Below are 19,369 nucleotides of genomic sequence, written 5' to 3' on the forward strand. Positions count from 1 at the left end.
ACGTTTTGTTTTATCTGTCATATCCCTGAGATCCATTTCGATTTTTTTTCCCTATTCTTTTTTTTCTTTCATTTTCTGTTCTGTGGTCCTTGAGGATGCTGAGTCGTTGTTCACCTTCCTCTAATCTTGTACTATGAGTATCCAGACTCTTTTTAATTTGGTCAGCAGTTTTTTTATTTCCATAAGATCATCTATTTTTTAATTTACTCTGCAGTTTCTTCTTTATGCTCTTCTAGGGTCTTCTTCATGTCCTTTATATCCTGTGCCATGTTCTTTATATCCTGTGCCATGCTCTCGTTGTTTGTCTTTAGTTCTTTGATTAATTGCTCCAAGTACTGTGTCTCCTCTGATCTTTTGATTTGGGTGTTTGGGTTTGGGTTCTCCATATCGTCTGGTTATATCATGTGCTTGAAAATTTTCTGTTGTTTTTGGCCTCTTGGCATTTGCTTTACTTGATAGGTTTCTTTCAGAATATGAAATACCCCAATCTCTTAATTTGTTGGATCTACAGCTTGGTGGCGTACACTTTCTCTAATTAACCAGCAGATGGCATCCGCGAGTCACCTATTCCCTTCAAGTCATTTCTCCCCAACTTTGTCTTTGTAGTGTGTGGGGGTCTGATTCTTGAGGGGTTCAATTGGTGCACCAAGTTTGGGTGTGTTGTTGGTGCTGTCCGCCCTGAATGAGGGGCATGTGTCTGAGTGGTTAGGGAGGGAGGGCAGCTTTAAAAAGGCTGTTGCAACAGTCTAAGCGTTCATTTCAGTCTCACCACAGATTGTGTCTGCTGCTGACCCACAAGTCCTTGATATTGGCTTAGGGTCCCTGGGATTTCCAAGTGGGTCCCCCTTCTCAGCCGTGCTCTTCCAGGACCTCTGCTGAGGGAAGGCTGTGTCACCTCACAAGTGCATGCCAGCCCAGGGAAGCCCTGGGCCGCTGGCCCGTGCAGGGGCGTTCCCAGCCTGCTGTAAAGATGGCTGAATGGGGTGTGTTAATTTCCCCCTTTTCTCACAACTCCGCCTTCCCAGCTCCAGGGCAGTTAGCTGTGGGTACACTAAAGGCCACTGTTCTTGGCCGATATTGTGGCATGTGTGCGGTGCTGCAGGAAATGCTCCCTGTCACACTGGGACCCTTGGCGCAACTCTGGGCTGTGGCTCCGGCCCCAGGCAGGAGCGTCCCCAGCCTGCCGGGAAGATGGCTGCAAGGGGTGCAGTTTCTTTCTCCTTTTGGCTCTCCTCTGCCCTCCTGGCTCTGAGACAATTAGCAGTGGGTGTGGGGAGGGCTGTCTTCCACGCCAGATATTTAGGCGTTGGCACAGCCCGTTCCTGCCGTGCTTCCCTGTGTGGTTCTCACCACCGTATCTGCAGCTGCTCCCGGGTTTTTTTTTTTTTTTTAATGAACTAGTCCATCTCCAAATGCTAACCCACGGTTTCCCCACTGCAGTGCGGCCCCCGGATTTTCAGCCAGCTCACTCAACTCGTTTCACATTGCAGACTCCCGGTTTCACCAAATGCACGGTCCCTGTGGATTTAGCAGACCTTGTCCAGCTGGTGTATCACTGGAACTGTTGTTCTGGGTCACTTTCTGGCTTTGATCTAGTATTTTTCATGGAGGTGTTTTTTTGCCCTGTCTCTCCTTGCCGCCATCTTAGGTTCTCCTGCTGCTTGCATTTTAAAGTCTTAGAAACTGTTGCCTAACACAGGGTCCCAAAGATGCTTCCCTACACCTTTGTCCAGAAGTTTGATAGTTCTGGCTCTTATATTTAGGTCTTTAGTCCATTTTGAGTTGACTTTTGTGTATGTTGTGAGGAAGGGTTCCTCCTTTGTTCTTTTACAAATGGACACCCAGTTTTCCCAGCACCAGTGTTGAAGAGCGTATTCTTTCCCAGTTGATGGGTCTTTGCCCCTTTGTCAAGAATCAGTTGACCATAATTTGAGGGTGGATTTCTGGGCACTCAGTTTGTTTCCATTGGTCTGTCCTTATGCCAGTACTGTGCTGATTTGATTACTTTTGCTTTGTAGTAAGTTTTCAGATCAGGCAGTGTGAGCCCTCCAACCTTGTTCTTCTTTTCAAGATGGTTTTGGCTGTTTGGGGCCCCTAACCCTTCCATATAAATTTTTTTTTTTTTTTTTTTTGAGAAGAAAAGAAATTATGATCTTGCAAGAGCAAGTGCGCAACCAAAGCTTGATGGTTGGTACTCCGACCGATAGACCCAGCACTATTTATTCCCTACACTTAACTTGCAAGTCCCTCCCCTGTTTCTCCAGTGGCTGGATACTTCAGAGGTTACATTCTACTGACTGGCCTAACTAGCCCACACAAATTTGAAACATTCAGAATAAGTCTCCCTCTGAAACATTTGAAACAAGGAATATTTAAAACAAGTTTCCACCCCTGACTATAATTGTTATGCCCAGGCCTTTTTTCTTTGTTCTTTAACTGCAGAGCCAAGCTGAGCTAGTTCGGTTAAAAGTTATGAAGCTATTTTAGGAAATTCTACCCCCAAGTCTCCACCTTCAAAGATAGTGGGCAGATAAACAGGAGGACTGGCCACCGATTATGGCTTGGCTTCTTAACCCTCTGCCAATCCCCGAACTGCCCCTGCCCTGTGTGAAAGCTAAACTTAATCTAATTCTCACAACTCCCCCCTTTTTCTTTTAGCCTCTTTTTAGCTTTCACATTTCAGTCTCTCAAACTTCTGAAGAGTTTTCTCCCATTTCTCATTATAAAGATCCTTCTCCTTGAGGGAGTACAAATTGTCTGCGAGTATTGAACCGGCGTTTGGTTAGAGCCATCTCAATGAGTCTCTTAGTCAATCCCCGTGCGCATGGGATGATGCAGCACCCAACCGCTGTGAGTACTCCAGCTACAATGATAAGAGAGGTTAAGACTGACAACGCCACCCCTTTCCACTTTCCAAACCAGTTTTCCAGCCACCCAATGAGGGGGTTATTGATTCCTGAGTTCCCTGCTAATTCCTCGGATAAGGCCATTAGACCTTGCAAAGCTCTGGTGATGGTTCCATCAGGTGCTGCATTATTGGGGATGAATGTACAACAGCTACCACCAATCATTACACAAACACCTCTTTTTTCAGCTAGCATCATGTCTAAGGCTATTCTATTGTCCCATGCTATTCGGCTAGTAGCATCTTGCTGCTCTGCGAAGCCCTGAATTGCATCCTTGTGTAAGAATTAGATTAAGTTTAGCTTTCACACAGGTGGGGGCAGTTTGGGGGTTGGCAGAGGTTTAAGAAGCCAAGCCTCAATTGGTGGCTGGTACTCCTGTTTATCTGCCCACTATCCTTGCAAGGTGGAGACTTGGGGGTAGAGGTTCCTAAAATAGCTTCATAACTTTTTACCAAACAAGCTCAGGCTGACTTTGCAGTTAAAGAACAAAGGAAAGAGGCCTGGGCATAACAATTATAGTCAGGGGTGGAAATTTGTTTCAAATGTTCCTTGTTTCAAATGTTTCAAGTTTGCTGGGAGACTTATTCTAATGTTTCAATTTGCATGGGCTAGTTAGGCCTGTGGAATAGAATGTAACATCTGAAGTATCCAGTCACTGGAGAAACGGGAGGGACTGCTGGTTAGGCGTAGGGAATAAATAGTGCTGGGTCTATTGTTCTGTGCGCCAACCCCCCACATTTTGGTTGTGTGCCCATTCTCACAAGACCATGAAAAAAGTCTTTTCTTCTCCACAATTGGGTGAGCATTTATTCTATTTTAGGAATAGTGCTTGTTTCTCACACTTGGTGTAATTGATAAATCCAGTCCACATCCTTATTAATCGTGACCCACCAGAACAAGAATGACTCAAATCCTCAGCTACTTGACTTCTAGTCTTAAACTCATCTGGGATTCCTTGTGGAACTCCTGTACTGTCTAAATAAATTCGGTCATCAAAGGAACAGGGTAAACTTCTTTTCTTCCTTTTCTCTTGGTTATAACTCCTTCCTCTTTCTCAAATGCCAGGGTGACTGGGATGGCCAGTTGAACCAGAGCACAGGTCCCTTTCCACCATTCAGGTAATACGGTCAGAGGATGCCCTTCCCGCAGTATCACCAAAGGTCTGTTTGGAGTATGGTTAAACTGGAGAAACTGCCAGTATTATCCTCAGTCACATCCCACAGTTGGGTACGTGAGGTCATGGTCCTGAAATGCTGGAGCTCATCTCCCCATCTAGAGAGACAGGCAGAGTAGTTTCCTGGACCAAGGTGGGGAGCTGGCCTGGCCTTGATGGTTCCTCTCCTGATTGGAGGGAAAAGGGAGGACAACGTACTACAATTTTCACCAGGAATAGTATTTTGAAAAAGGAGTACCGTACACTTGAATTCCTTTTCATGCTTTTCCATACCAAAGGGAAAGGGCACGATCCGAGCAGTGGGTCAGCCTGTTGCACAAGCATAGCAATTACTTTTGTTTAGGCTCTGGACTGTATATTTAACCCATTCTATCCAGGCATTTGCATCCCCGTATCCTGTTTCTGTTTCTATGGTTTGCTTTAAATTTTCTGCTTTGATTATTCTAATTACCTTGGGATCATTCTGAACTGGGGAGATGGCTTTCAGCTGAGTTTCCTTTGGCGCCACTGAAGAGCTAGCTGGAGAAGACCTCATTGGGGTCGTGGCTGATGTAGAGGGGAGGACTTGTATTTGGAACCTTCCCAGGGGGTCTTTACCAGTGAGTTCTACCCCTATGCCATATACTCCTATCAACTCCCCCGCTGGTGGTGGGTCGTTTAACAGCTCCTTTAATAGTTACTACCACTGGGTTGCACTGAAGAGTCCTGCAATCTGGTGGGGTATTACCTTTATAAAAGGTTATCTTATCCTTTAATTTCTGGTGGGTTGGGTGGATCCAACTCCTATCTCTGGTCCATCCTTTGTATTGGGTAGTCCATCATACATCAGCCCAAGAGAGGCAAGGAGAGGTTTGGCTGAAAACATTCCTTACCAGCTCCAGGCACAGATATTTATCCTTCCTACTCAGCCACCACTGGTACTCCAAATTCCCACAGTCCACTACCTGACACGCATCAAACTTCACTGTTTGAAACTCTAAGCCCTTGGTTATATTTATTACTAGTTTGACAGGACTCATTGCATTCTGAGCTGGGAGTATTATGGCTAACACAATTATCCCTATTCCTAGTCTGAGCTTTAAGCTGCCCATTCTTCAGTTTTCTAAAGCACCAGACCAAGTGGTTTGGAGACACAGGGTTTGACCCACCCCTCCCTTTTCCGATATTCCCTCCCAGCTATTGTCTTTTTAGAGTGATCCGTAAGGGATCTGAGGTTGGAATTATTTTCCAGAATTTGGGCTGAGTTGCTGGGTACTTATCGTCCGGTTCAGATACTGGTCCCTTTACTCAGGTGTAGTGAGTCCAGCCTTCTGCCATTCGGACTGCCATTTCAGTTGCTAACAAAACTTGATAAGGTTCCTCCCAGGCCCGTTGAAGTTTGGACTCCTTCCACGGCTTGATCAGGACCCAGTTTCTGGGTTGGTGTTGATGGACAGCACATTCAAGGGGTGGTGGAGTCTGGGCCAGCAAACCATAGTACCTCCACATTGCGGCCCTTGTTCTTGTAGGTCTTGATGTGGTGTTTCTCCAAGCTGGGGTTCTTGGCCATGGCTGTGTGCGGCTCCGGAGGTGGCTCCTCCTGCGGCAGCCCCATGTAAATTTGATGATTGGCTTTTTCATTTCTGCAAAGAAGTCTCTTGGAATTATGATGGTATTGTGTTGATTCTGTAAATCACTTTGGGTAGAATATGTAGTCTTCCAACCCACGAACACAGAATGACCTTCCATTTATCTAGGTCTTTTTTGGTTTCTTTTTTTCTATGTAGTTTTCTTGTACAAGTCCTTTACATCCTTGATTACATTTATTCCTAAATATTTGATTCTTTTAGTTGCTATTTTAAATGGATTTTTTCCCCCTTGATTTCTTCCAGTTCATTGCTTTTGTGTAGAAACGCTCCTGATTTTGGGGTGTTGATCTTGCATCCTGTTACTTTATTGAATTCATTTATTAGCTGTAGGAGCTCTATTGTGAATTTTTCAGGATTTTCTGTACATAGGATCATGTCATCTGCAAATAGGGAAAGTCTCACTATGTTTCCAATTTGGATGCCTTTTGTTTCTTTTTCTTACCTAACTGCTCTAGTACAGTGTTCAATAACAGTGATGACAGTGGGCATCCTTGTTTTGTTCCTGATCTTAGAGGGAAAGCTTACAGTCTTTCACCTTTATGTAGAATGGTAGTGGTAGGGTTTTCATATACGCTTTTTATGGTGTTGAGGAAGTTTCCTTCTATTCCTAGTGTTCTAAGTGTTTTTATCAAGAAGGGGTGCTAGATTTGGTCAGGTGTCCTTTCTCTTTCAATTTGAGATGACCGTGTGTTTTTTCCCTTCATTCTTAATGTGGTGGATTACATTAATTTTCTTCTGTTGAACTACCCTTGCATAGCAGGGATAAGTTCTACTTGATCGTGTGGAATAATTCTTTTAATGTGCTGTTGGATTTGATTTGCTAGTATTTTGTTAAGGATTTTTGCATCTATATATTCATAAGAGGTGTTGGTCTGTAATTTTCTTTTCTTGTGATTTGTCTAGCTCTGGTAAGAGGCTGATGTTGGCCTCATAGAATGAAGTAGAGTTTTCCTTTCTCTTCAGCTTTTTGGAAGAATTTGAGCAGGATTTGTGTTAAGTTTTGGAATGTTTGGTAGAATTTTCCTCTGGAACTGTCTGATCCTGGGCTTTTATTTATTGTTAGGTTTTTGATTAGTGATTCAATCTCTTTACTAATTATTCGTTTGTTGAGATCTTTCATTTCTTCTTTAGTCAGTATAGGTAGTTTTCGTGTTTCTAAGGATTTGCCCATTTCATCTAGGTTATCTAATTTATTGGCATAGAGTTGTTCATAGTATCCTCTTATAGTCCTTTTAATATCAGTGGAGTCAGTAGTAATGTCACCTTTTTCATTTCTGATATTAGTTATTTGTATCCTCTTTTTTCCTTTGTCAGTCTATCTAAAGATTTGTCAGTTTCATTGATCTTTTCAAAAGAACCAACTTTTGGTTTTGTTGACTCGCTCTATTGTTTTTTTATTCTCTATTTTATTTATCTCTGCTGTAATCTTTGTTGTTTCCTTCCCTCTGCTTGCTTTGGGTTTAGTTTGCTCTTCTTTTATCTTCCAGGTTTGAGGTTAGGTTTCTGATTTGAAATCTTTCTTCTTTTTGAATGTAAGCATTTAGAGCTATAAATTTCCCTCTCAGCACTGCCTTTGCTGTATCCCATAAGTTTTGGTGTGTTGTATTTTCATTTTCATTCACCTCAAGAAATTTCCTAATTTCTCTTTAATTTCATCTTTAACTCATTGGTTGTTTAAGAGGACGTTGTTTAATTTCCACATATTTGTGAATTTCCCAATTCTCACTCTTTTATTGATTTCTAGTTTTATTCTGTTGTGGTTAGAGAAAATACATTCTATTATTGCAATATTTTTTAATTCATTGAGACCTTGTTTTGTAACCTTAGATATGGACTAGCTTGGAGAAAAATCCATATGCACTCGATAAGAATGTGCATTCTTTGTTGTTGGGTGAAGTTGATCTATATATATCTATTATGTCTAGTTAGTTTAGCATATAGATCAAGTCTTGTATTTGCTTATTGACCTTTTGACCTGATATTTTATGCATTATTGAAAGTGGTATATTAAAGTCTCCAACTGTTAATGTAGAACTGTTACTTTCTTCTTTCAAATTTTTGGGGCTCTGCTGTTAGGTGCATGTATATTTTTAATTGCTACATTTTGTTGAATTGACCCTTTTGTCAATATATAATGATCATCTTTGTCCCTTGTAACTATTTTTGACTTAAAGCCTATTTTATCTGGTATTAGTATAACTACCTCAGTTGTCTTTTGGATACTACTTGCATGGTCTATTTTTTTTTTCCATCTCTTCACTTTAAACCTACTCATGTCTTTGACGTTAAGGTGGGTCAATTGTAGACATATAGGTGGTTCATGCTTTTTATATTTATGTGATTTTTTTGTGGTTTACCATATTGAGTAACTTCTCATTTTTATCTGGAGTAATTTTTCATATATTTTCCTTGTGGTTACCAGGAGTTAAAATTTAACATCTTAACCATATGACAGTCATATTTAGTTTAATACCAACTTGCCTTCAGTAGCATACTCGTACACTTTTCTTTTACCCCTCTGTCCCCTTATTATTTTTTGTACTTGTTTATCACTTTGTACATTGTATATCCAAAACCATAGCTTCATCATTACTTTTTATTAATTTGCTTGTAAGAAGTAGAGTTTCATACCAAAAAATACAAGACAATAGTACTGGCATTTATAGTTGTCCAATTGGTTTCCTGTACCAGAAGTCTTTATTTCTGTGTGCCGCTTTGAGCTACTGACTAGTGTCTGTTCCTTTCAGTCTGAAGAACTCTCTTTAGTATTGCTTGTAGGCAGGTCTGGTGGTGACGAATTCCCTCAGCTTTTAAAATGTCTTAATCTTTCCTTCAATGGTGAAAGTTTGCTGGGTTTAAAATTTTTGTTTAGCAGTTGTGTTGTTCCAGCATTTTAAGTATTTCCACCCGCTGCCTTCTTGTCTCCATGGTTTCTGATAAGAAATTGGCACGCAGTCTCATTGGGACATTGTGCATAATACGTTTTCTCTTGCAGCTTAAAACTCTCCTTGTCCTTTGAATTTGACGGTGTGGTCAGTATATGATGGGATGTGTTTTTCTTCATGTTTATCCTGTTTGTTCTCTGGACTTCTTGGATGTGCATATTCACGTCTTTTGCTAAGTTTGGGAAGTTCTCTGACATCATTTGTTTTGAATATTCCTTCTGCCCCTTACTCTCTTTCTTCTCCTTCTGGGACTCCTATAATGCATATATTGGTATGCTCGATGGTGTCCCAGAAGTCTCTTAGGCTATTTTTGCTTTATATATATTTTTTTTCTTTCTGCTCCTCAGACCTGACTCAATTCAGTTGTCTTTGAGTTCACTGATTCTTTATTCTGCCAGCTCCAATCTGCTGTTGAAACCCTCTTGGGGATTTTTCATTTCAGTTATTGTGGTCTTCAATTTTAGTAGTTCTGTTTGATTCCTTTTTAAAATTTCTCTCTTTACTATGATTCTCATATTGCTCATTCATTGTTTTCCTGATATCCTTTATTTATTTCTCTGTACTTTCATCTCCTTGAGCATTTTTAAGATTGATTTTTTTTTTTTTAAATCTTTGTTCAGTATGTCCACAGGTCTTCTTTGTTGGTGTTTTTTAGAGTTTTAACCTCTTCCTTTGGATCCGCCAATATTTCTTGTTTCTGTTTGTCTTTACTCTTTTGTTGTACACTGTACATTTGAACATTTTTAAATGTTAAGTCTGAGGTTTATTTCCTGAGAAGTCTGTTTTTTCATTTCCTAACCAGCTGGTGATAAGATAGAGATTTTCTTGAGTGTCATCCCTCTTATCAGGAAAGTCCCCCCAAGACGAATGTAAAATGCAGGGTCCTGTCTTTTCTGGGCCTGTGTCTTGTCCTGGGCTTGTGCTTGTTAGTTGCTTCGGAGTTCCCTGTTTAGAGGAGTTGAGTGACCCCTCTACTTCCCAGGAGACAGACCTCCATCTTCCAGATACTTAAAGCTGTCTGCCTCAGTAGTTTCTTATGCTGCTTTTGTGGTCCTCTCAAGCTGCTTTTTCCTGGAGGGCAGATTCTGGGAGGATGGGGCGTGCCAGAGAGGAGTTTCCTAAGTAGGTCTTTCCCAGTTAGAATAAGGCCAGGGACCAAAAATGGAGGCACAGAACGAGTCCAAACTTCCCTGGGGAGGGGATCAGGAAGGGCGCCAGGAACTTCTTCCATAGCTCCCCAAAGCTGCGCTTTCTTGACCTGCCCAGTAGATGCAACCTTTCAACCGTAACGCGCAACTCTGAGGAAGTTTAGTGTCTTTAAGTCTCCTCCGCTGCTGCCTTTGTCTGTGACGATTTGGAACAGTGGCTGCCCTCAGAGCCAGGCCCCTAGCAATCCAAAATCACTCACCAAAAGCTGTGAGCTGTTACCAGTGTTTGGCCGTGCCCACCCCTCATCTTGGGGAAGAGGATTTTTATGTCCCTTTCTGTCAGCAGCGAGCTAGCCAGGTCCATATCCCATATGCAGTGTGCTGCCATGGTGCGGGGTGGGCCCCGGTAACCACTGTGGGAGAGAACAACTTAACTGGTCTTTACCGTAATTTACCAGCCTCTTCCTCCTGCTCTTCCCTCGGTGCTCAGAGTGCTCTCCCAGACTCTGGAGTTTTAAATGGTTGTTTCAGACATTCCTGTCTGGTTAATGGTTGTTCTTGTGGAGGGTCCGAGTCCTGAAGCTGAATCCACCATCTTCCCACAATCCCCAGAAGGTTAACTTTTTTTTCTGTTTATTTTTTTTAATTGAGATTGTTCACGTACCATACAATTATCCAAAGATCCAAAGTGTACAATCAGTTGCCCAAGGTACCATCATACAGTTGTACGTCCATCATCACAATTTTTTTTTCACTTTTTAGAATATTTTCATTACTCCAGAAAAGAAATAAAGACAAAAAAAGGAAACTCAAATCCTCCCATACCCCAACCATCCCCCCTCCATTGTTGACTCATAGTTTTGGTATAGTACATTTGTTGCTGTTGATGAAAGAATGTTAAAATGCTACTAACTGCAGTATATAGTTTGCAGTAGGTATGTATTTTTTTTCCTATATGTCCCTCTATTATTATCTTTTAGTTATAATGTCATACATTTGTTCTAGTTCATGAGAGATGTTTCTAATATTTGTACAGTTAATCATGGACATTGTCCACCACAAGATTCACTGTTTTATACATTCCCGTCTTTTAACCTCCAACTTTCCTTCTGGTGACATACATGACTCTGAGCTTACCCTTTCCACCACGTTCATACACCATTCAGCACTGTTAGTTATTCTCATAACATGCTACCATCACTTCTTATCCATTTCCAAACGTTTAAGTTCACCCTAGTTGAACATTCTGCTCATAATAAGGAACCGCTCCCCATTCTTTAGCTTCTTTCTATATTTTGGTAACTTATATTTCATGTCTATGCGTTTACTTATTATAATTAGTTCATATCAGTGAGACCCTGCAATGTTTGTCCTTAGGTGTCTTATTTCACTAAGTATAGTGCCCTCAAGATTTCTTCATCAACCCATATTTTTTTAAGATGGTTTTGTTCACACACCATACATTCCATCCCTGTATAGTCACATATTCGTGTATTCACCACCATCACCACTATCTATATAAGGGCATCTCCATTTCTGCCACAAAGAAGGAGGAAGGGTCAAAGAATGTAGAGAGACTAAAGCAAAAGGAAAAACAAAGAGAAAAAAAACAACAACAACAAAAAAACACATGACAGCTAGGAAGCAACAAAAGGAAAGATCACATTAAATTAAAGCAGAATAAAGAGTCAAACAAAATCACCAATGCCAAGAGTTCCATACCCCTCCCCTATGTCTCCCTACCATAGGGAGTATTGCCCTTGCCACATTAAAGGAAGCATAATAGAACATTTCTGTTAACTATAGTCTCCAGTTTGCATTGATTGTATTTTTTCTCCAATCCCACCCCATTTTTAACACCTTGCAATGTTGACACCCATCCACTCTCCCCCATGCAAAAACATATTTGTACCGTTTATCACAATCATTGAGCACCCTAGTTTTCACTAAGTTATACAGTCCCAGTCCTTATCCTTCCTCTTTCCTTCTGGTGTTCCACACGCTTCCAACCTTCCTCCTTCAACCACACCCGCAGTCATCTTTGTTCAGTGTACCTACATTGCTGTGCTACTATCTCCCAAAATTGTGTTCCAAACCTCTCACTCCTGTCTTTTCCTTTCTGTCTGCAGTGCTCCCTTTAATGTTTCCTGTAGAGCTGGTATCTTGTTCACAAACTCTGTCATTCTCTGTTTGTCAGAGAATATTTTAAGCTCTCCCTCATATTTGAAGGACAGTTTTGCCAGATATACGATTCTTGGTTGGCAGTTTTTCTCTTTCAGTATCTTAAATATATCACCCCAATTCCTTCTTGCCTCCATAGTTTCTATTGAGAAATCCGCATATAGTCTTATCAAGCTTCCATTGTATGTGATGGATCATTTTTCTCTTGCTGCTTTCAGGATTCTGGTTTTGTCTTTGATGTTTGATAATCTGATTATTAAGTGTCTTGGCATAGGCCTATTCAGATCTATTCTGTTTGGGGTATGCTGTGCTTCTTGGATCTGTAATTCTATCTCTTTCATAAGAGATGGGAAATTTTCATTGATTATTTTCTCTATTATTGCTTCTGCCCCTTTCCCTTCTCTTCTCCTTCTGGGACACCCATGACATGTACATTCCTGCGTTTTGTGTTGTCATTCAGTTCCCTGAGACATTGCTCATATTTTTCCATTCTTTTCTCTATCTGTTCTTTTGTGTGTAGGCTTTCAGATGTCTTGTTCTCCAGTTCCTGAGTGTTTTCTGATGCCTCTTGAGATTTGCTCTTGTATGTCTCCATTGTGTCTTTCATCTTTTGTGTTGTGCCTTTCATTTCCATAGATTCTGCCAGTTGTTTTTTTGAACTTTTGATTTCTAACTTATGTACGCCCGGTGTTTTCATTATACACACCATCTCTTTTGCCATATTTTCCCTAAACTTTTTGAATTGATTTAGTATTAATTGTTTCAATTCCTGTATCTCAGTTGAAATGTAAGTTCATTCCTTTGACTGGACATAACTTCATTTTTCTTAGTGTAGGCTGTAGTTTTCTGTTGTCTAGGCATCTGGTTTCCTTGGTTACCCCAATCAGGTTTTCCCAGACCAGAACGGGCTCAGGACTCAGAAGGAGGCAATGGTATATCACGTCTCCCTGAGGGTGTGTCTTAGAAGATTGATGCACCCTGTGAGGCCTCAAGTCCCTGTGCTTTTCTGCCCAGCAGGTGGCACCTGTCAGCATGTAGCTCCAGACTGGTATAAGGAGGTGTGCCCTGTAGCTGTTTTCCCCCAGGCTCTGGGGTCTAGTTCTGAATGGAAGGCAGCTAGTAGAGTTTGGCACCACCTCTTTCCTTTTAGGGAAGATAGACCCCTTAGGGAGATATCATTTGCATTTAAATACTCTCTCTGACTCTGCTATCTCCACCCTTGTCTGGATCAGAGCGCTGGGAACTGAAAATGGCTGAGGCTTTCTCCACTGAGCCAAAAAATGGACAGAAAGCTTCAGGGCCAGTCTGCAGCCACCCTCAGTTTCACCGGCGGCCAGACATAGCACCTGGTCCTCTGGGCTCCCCTTCCCTCCCAGGGAGGTCCTCTGGCTCTCCAAGGTCAGTCATCACCAAAGGCCTCCATCTGCTTGTTGGGGGCTCATAGCTTGTATTGAGCAGTCCACATTTGTTAATTAAAACCTCAGTTGGAGCTGGGCTGAGGTATATTTGCTTGGTCAGGGAGTGTTGCTCTCTAGCACAGTGAGGCTTTGCAGTTTGGGCTGCCATGGGGGAGGGGGTCTCAGTGCAGGTCTGCAGTTTTTACTTACAGATTTTATGCTGTGATCTCGGGCATTCCTCCCAATCTACTTTGTTATATGATGTGTAGACAGTCAGGTTTGTCCCCCAGCAGTTATTCCAGATTATTTACTAGTTGTTCCTGGTTGTTTATTAGTTGTTTCAGGGGGACTAACTAGCTTCCACTCCTCTCTATGCCGCCATCTTCTCTCCCCCCAGAACATTAACTTTTAATGTGATTACTGGTATATTTAAGTTTCCATCTCCCATCTTAGTATTTTATTGTTTTATCTGTTCTTCGTTCTTCTTTTCTCCTTTTTTGCCTTCTTCAGACTGGTCATTTTTTTATTCCACTTTTTGGTCTCTGACTGCTTTTAAGATTATTCCCTGAATTTGGCTTTTAGCACTTTTATATCATGATGTGCCAACGTTTGGTTTTCTTTATATATACCCTGCCTGATGTTCGTAGAACTTCTTATGTTTTGGAAAATTTGCCAGTATTTCTTCAAATAATGTTTCTATCTCATTCTTCCCTCTGTTTCTGGGGTTTCCATGTATGCTGTTTTGATTTTTTTTTTTTTTTTTTTTTTTTTTTTTTTTTTTGACTGTGGCCTCTTTTCTGTCTTTACTGAATTTTCTGATTTTATTTCTTATTTCTTTGCTTAAATCTGGATATTTTCCAATTACTTAATTTCCACTTCACTTATATTTTCTTATGTGCCTAATATACTTTTTTTAAATGCAATTTTATTGAGGTTTTTTCACACATCATACAATCCATCCAAAGTGTACAGTCAGTGGCTCACAGTATCATCACATAGCTGTGTATTCATCACCATAATCAGTTTTAGAGCATTTTCATTACTCCAGGAAGAAAAAGAAAGAGAGAAAACCCACATATTCCATACCTCTTATCTCCCTCTATCATTGACCCCTAGCATTGGTGTGGTACATTTGTTACTGTTGAGAAAAGAATATTAAGATATAACTGTTAACTATAGTCCGTAGTTTGCAGTAGATGGCATTTTTTCCCCTCATGTACCACTCAATCATTAACCTGTTAACCTGTTTTAAACCTATCTATCTATTGAATTCTTAATTTCAGTTCCTGTGTTTTTTGGTTATAGGATTTCCATCTGATTCCTTTTATGGATTCAAACTCTTTGGTATGAGTTCTCCATCATTTAATCTATTTTAAAGACCATGCCTTCTTTTTTACTTCTGTTTTTGTTTTTATTACTTTTTTTTTAGTAATGAAAATGTTCAAAAATTGATTGTGTTGATGAATGCACAACTATATGATGATACTGTGAACAATTGATTGTACACTTTGGATGATTGTATGGTATGTGACTATAACTCAATAAAATCGCAAGGAAAAAAAAAAGACCATACCTGATAACACAAATAGCTGAATTTCCTTTTATCTGTTTCTGTTGTCTTTTTCCCTGTTTTTTTTTTCAGTCATCTGTTCCTCCTTCCTGGTATGCCTGGTAATTCTTTTTTTTTTATATTCAGTGATAGTTATTTTATATGATAAAAATATTTGGGCTCTCAATTGTTATCTTCCTGTAGAGAGAATTAGAGTTTTTTCTGGCAGGCAGACACTGTGTGGACATATCACCTTAATCCAGTTGAGATGGTTTATTTCCTGTTTTTCCTCACTCCTAGGTTAGCCCTTTTTTAGGGCTCTCAATAGAAATTCTGGGGATGAGGGGCAAATTTATCAAGGCCCTTCTGTGGCAGTCCTTGGACATCAATTTGTCTCCTAGTACTGTTGAGACTACCAAAATCTCTGTTTAGCTTTTTACCTTTAGCAGCTTCTTTCTGCTTGGTTTCCCAGTACCCAGACACACATACACAGTTTAGGAATTGGCAGATGGCTGTAGGGCATGTTGCATGCAGAATGTTAGGTTCCCTTTTCTGGGGGATCTTGGCCCATGGAAAGATGGCTCTGCTAACCCTGACCTCCAGTTTTTATCTCTGGGACAAAGTCTAGCCTGCAGCTTTCTCTTTGGCCCGTATGTCTTGTGATACAAATCACCAAATGCCAAGAGGAAAAGCTGCAGGGAAAGTCCAAGTAACTTTAGAACATTTATCTGGACTCTTCAATCCTGGGTGTTCTGGTTGTTTTCTAATGCTTTCAGACCATTTTCTGCTTGCCTGCATATTTATTTTTCATATTTTATCAGCTTGTGTATAGTTCTCAGAAGAGGATTAGTCTGGTACCCTCTGCTGTGTCAGAGCTGGAAGCCTGCAAGCCAGCGTTTCTCATCCGGGCGCTCGAGCCTTGCACTGACCCCCCAGCCTTCCCAGCCGCCTGTCTCACTCACCCTGCGCTCACCCTGGACATTTTACTCACACCCTTTTCTTCCTCCTCTCACAGTATTCCCCATTCCCTCCAAAATCCTACTTGTTCTTCAGGGCAGTCCAGTTTCTACTTCTGAGTCCTGGCACTGAGACCCACAACATTCTTCCTCTCCTGTGAATTCACAGCACCAGCTGGCTGGCCACTCGAGGCATTTCTTGAGCATTGCATACAGCAGAATACTTTGCATTTAGCTTTTACCCCTTTAGGTGAGGGCAGGGACTTGGTGGTATACTCCCTTGTGCCAAATTTAATTGGCTGCATATCTTGTAGGTCAAAGCATCCACTGCCAATGTAGACCGTGACCAAGCCTTGGCAATCAGTGAGCAAGAAGTTTTGGAAACAAAACGGGAAAACATGAAAGCCATTCTGCAGGCATATCGTTTCACAGGTATTTTTTTCTGACCTGATTCACTCTGGGTCTCTGTCTCTCCTCAGTCTGTTGGATGTATTATTAGTCCCAGTCTCATTTCATGAGCATTTATTTTGCCACCTTTCCAATCCCAAATACAGAGTTGGGACACAGTTTACGGGCATATCTTGACATCCAAGATTGGCCTATTTGTACAGCAGAAGATTGGTTGGTGGCTGCTTAGACCCTTTATTTAAGCTGTTCACTTTGTGCCAGACCCTGGACTACAGCTTCCTCTACTGCTGGCTTGTTTTATGCCATTGGTCAAATAGTTTGAACCCCTAAGTCTCTGTTCCATCATTAAAATGGGATTTTATTCTTCCATCTCTGTCAGAAGAGGATTGTGGGAACAACTGGGAACTATCATAAATTATTTGACATTCAGGAAAAAGAACTAGTAAGTTGAAATTTTCAAAATCTCTTCCTCAATAATTTGGTGTTTGGTAGTCATTGTAGATGCTCTTTTTTCCTACTGTTTTTCCATGACAGCTCAGACTCATAAAGTGGGCCAGAGTCAAGGCAAGAAAGAACCCGTGATAGTCATTCATTCAGCAAACATTTGAGCACATGCAATAGATCCTGGGCACGGTGGAAGCTGCTGGGGACACAGGGGTCAGTAAGATAGGGCACTGGCCTGGCGCCTCCTGAGGGGTGTTGTCTTGTCGCCGCAGGGCTCAGTGGGAAGCTGACCAGCCGAGGAGTCTGCGTCTGCATCAGCACTGCCTTTGAGGGGAACCTCCTGGATTCCTATTTTGTGGACCTCGTCATACAGAAACCACTTCGGATAGAGAGCCATTCAGTTCCCATCTTCATTCCCCTAGAAGAGATAGCTGCAAAGTACTTACAGACTGACATTCAGCACTTCCTGTTTAGTCTCTGTGAATACCTGAATGCTTACTCCGGGAGGAAGTACCAGGCAGATCGACTTCAGGTATCTGTCTGGGATCTTGTGTGACTCATTTTATGGGTCCAGAATAGGCTTAAAAGGAAAAAAATGGGACAGATTTTCTTTTGTATTTTGGATGTTTTGTAACTCTGAGCCAGAGGTTTAACCATTATCCTTTACTCTAAAGCTTTTTTCTTTTTTATGTATAAGCTGTTTTCCAACATGTTTTTTTAACCTTTTGAAACCCTGGAATTGATGTTGAAGCATGGCTACTGGCTGGCTAAGGGATAATTCACTCCTTAGCTTTTATCTTGACCCTTTCTACCCCCCACACAGTAACAGAACGTTGCCGTACTTATAATTCAGCATGGATTTTTGGGCAGCTACTAGGTGCCAAGTGCCTTGATGGACCTTGGGGATAGATAAAAGCAGAAAGAGAATAACGGTTGTTAAAATGCCAGAGAGGAATGCTATTAGTCTTCCCCTAAAATCTGGCCTACCTTCTTCAGGTTACAAAATTAGAGCTTGGGTTGGGGTGAATAAAGTAGATAGGAAATTAATGCAAATAGGGAAAAAGAAGGCCTTATAAGCTTAGTATTTCCACACCCTGTGCATTTGGAATGACTTAGCTCCCAGTTGTCAATGAGATAAACCTAAGTTGATTGGGAATGCAGACATGAAGCATCTTAGCACGTACACAATGTTCATGAAATTCTCAGCAGAAATATTATCTTCCTCCCCAGCCCCCCAGCCATTTCTTTAGTAACTGCTTCCTGAAGGCCTTTCTAGGCTGCCACTGATCCTTAGTTATCTTCAAATCTCTCTCATTCGTTCTTTTTTAAGGCTGTCTCTGTCCCTCTTTTCTTTCTCTGATGTTCCATTAACGGGCCCTGTTTTTGGTAGACATGTTTTGTCCAATGCCTTTGGAGCCAGAGTGGTCACCTTTGTGTTTGTTCTGCACCCCACCCCCATCAGAAGGACTTTGCAGCCTTTCTTGCTGGGCCCCTGCAGAGAAACTCACTGTGCAACTTGCTGCAGTTTACTTACAAGGTGGAGCCAAGGAGTCAGTCCTTCCCATTTTGTGCTAGACTGACATACAAGGACCTCACAATAACTCTACCAACTGATGTCACCATTACATGTCAAGGTAAGGGGAAGGATGCTTCAGTGAGGAGTGTGCTCTGATTTATTCAAGTTGAAAGAAACTGAGGGTAGAATAGGTAGAATACATCAAATGGACTTCTTGAGGCACTTTCTTTTGTTTATGTACTATAAATGTACTCAAGATAGAAAGTTGCTATTTCTACCAATTTTTCCTCTCCTCTTTGTAAACAGTGAACATAATTACCCTAGTTCTGTGCCCCACTCCTCGACTTTGCCATTGTTCTTCAGCTTATGATTTGCTTTTCATTGGCAACCCCTCTCGAAGAGCTCTAACTTGGCATGGAGTCCAGGAGTCATTTATGGTGAATGCAGCCAAGAGTCACTGCACTGTGAAGCCAAATAGACATGACAACTCAGTATGCACCTAGCTCTCTAAAGAATTCTCGAAATGGAAAATTTTCAGGGCCGGCTGAGAGAGACATTTTTTGTGCACTTGTTTTCGCTAACTGTAGCACAGTAGTGTAATATGGGCAACAAAGGAAAATTGGATAAAATGTTTTTAGGAGGAGAAATTTTGAAGCTACCATGTACATTCACACCATATGTTTTAGATGACTCTGGGCAGTGTCTGTTTTAAGTCCCTTCCTTGAAAGTCCAAGGGTCCACAAAAGGGGGATGTAAAATGGAACAAATAGTTTCAGTGGCTGAGAGATTTCAAATGGATTTGAGAGGTCACTCTGGTAGACATTCTTATGCACTATAAAGGTAACCCTTTTTAGCTTTTAATGTATGGGAATAGCTAGAAGTAAACACCTGAACCTATCAAACTCCAACCCAGTAGCCTTGACTTGTGAAGACGATTGTATAACTGTTAGCTTACAGGGGTGACAGTGTGATTGTGAAAACCTTGTGGATTGTACTCCCTTTATCCAGTGTATGGATGGATGAGTAGAAAAAATGGGGACAAAAACTAAATGAAAAATAGGGTGGGATGGGGAGAGGATGATTTGGGTGTCTTTTTTTATTTTTTATTCTTATTTTT

The 19,369-nt window shown here is 41.3% G+C and overlaps 1 protein-coding gene across 6 annotated transcripts in view; it reads left to right on the forward strand.

The window, feature by feature from the left end:
* CENPO (centromere protein O) overlaps positions 1-19,369 on the forward strand; it is a 47,857-nt gene that overhangs the window by 22,213 nt on the left and 6,275 nt on the right. For all 6 annotated transcript variants that reach the window (XR_005213284.1, XR_005213286.1, XR_005213285.1 and 3 more), the window contains 3 exons: positions 16,199-16,316; positions 17,009-17,268; positions 18,199-18,370. Coding sequence is in view for 2 of the 6 variants with exons in the window: in XM_037812696.1 (XP_037668624.1) it covers positions 16,199-16,316; positions 17,009-17,268; positions 18,199-18,370 (550 nt within the window). In the remaining 4 variants the exon portion in view is untranslated. The remainder of the gene's footprint in view (positions 1-16,198; positions 16,317-17,008; positions 17,269-18,198; positions 18,371-19,369) is intronic.

The sequence above is a fragment of the Choloepus didactylus genome, chromosome 20 (assembly GCF_015220235.1).
Source record: "Choloepus didactylus isolate mChoDid1 chromosome 20, mChoDid1.pri, whole genome shotgun sequence".
Taxonomy (NCBI): domain Eukaryota; kingdom Metazoa; phylum Chordata; class Mammalia; order Pilosa; family Megalonychidae; genus Choloepus; species Choloepus didactylus.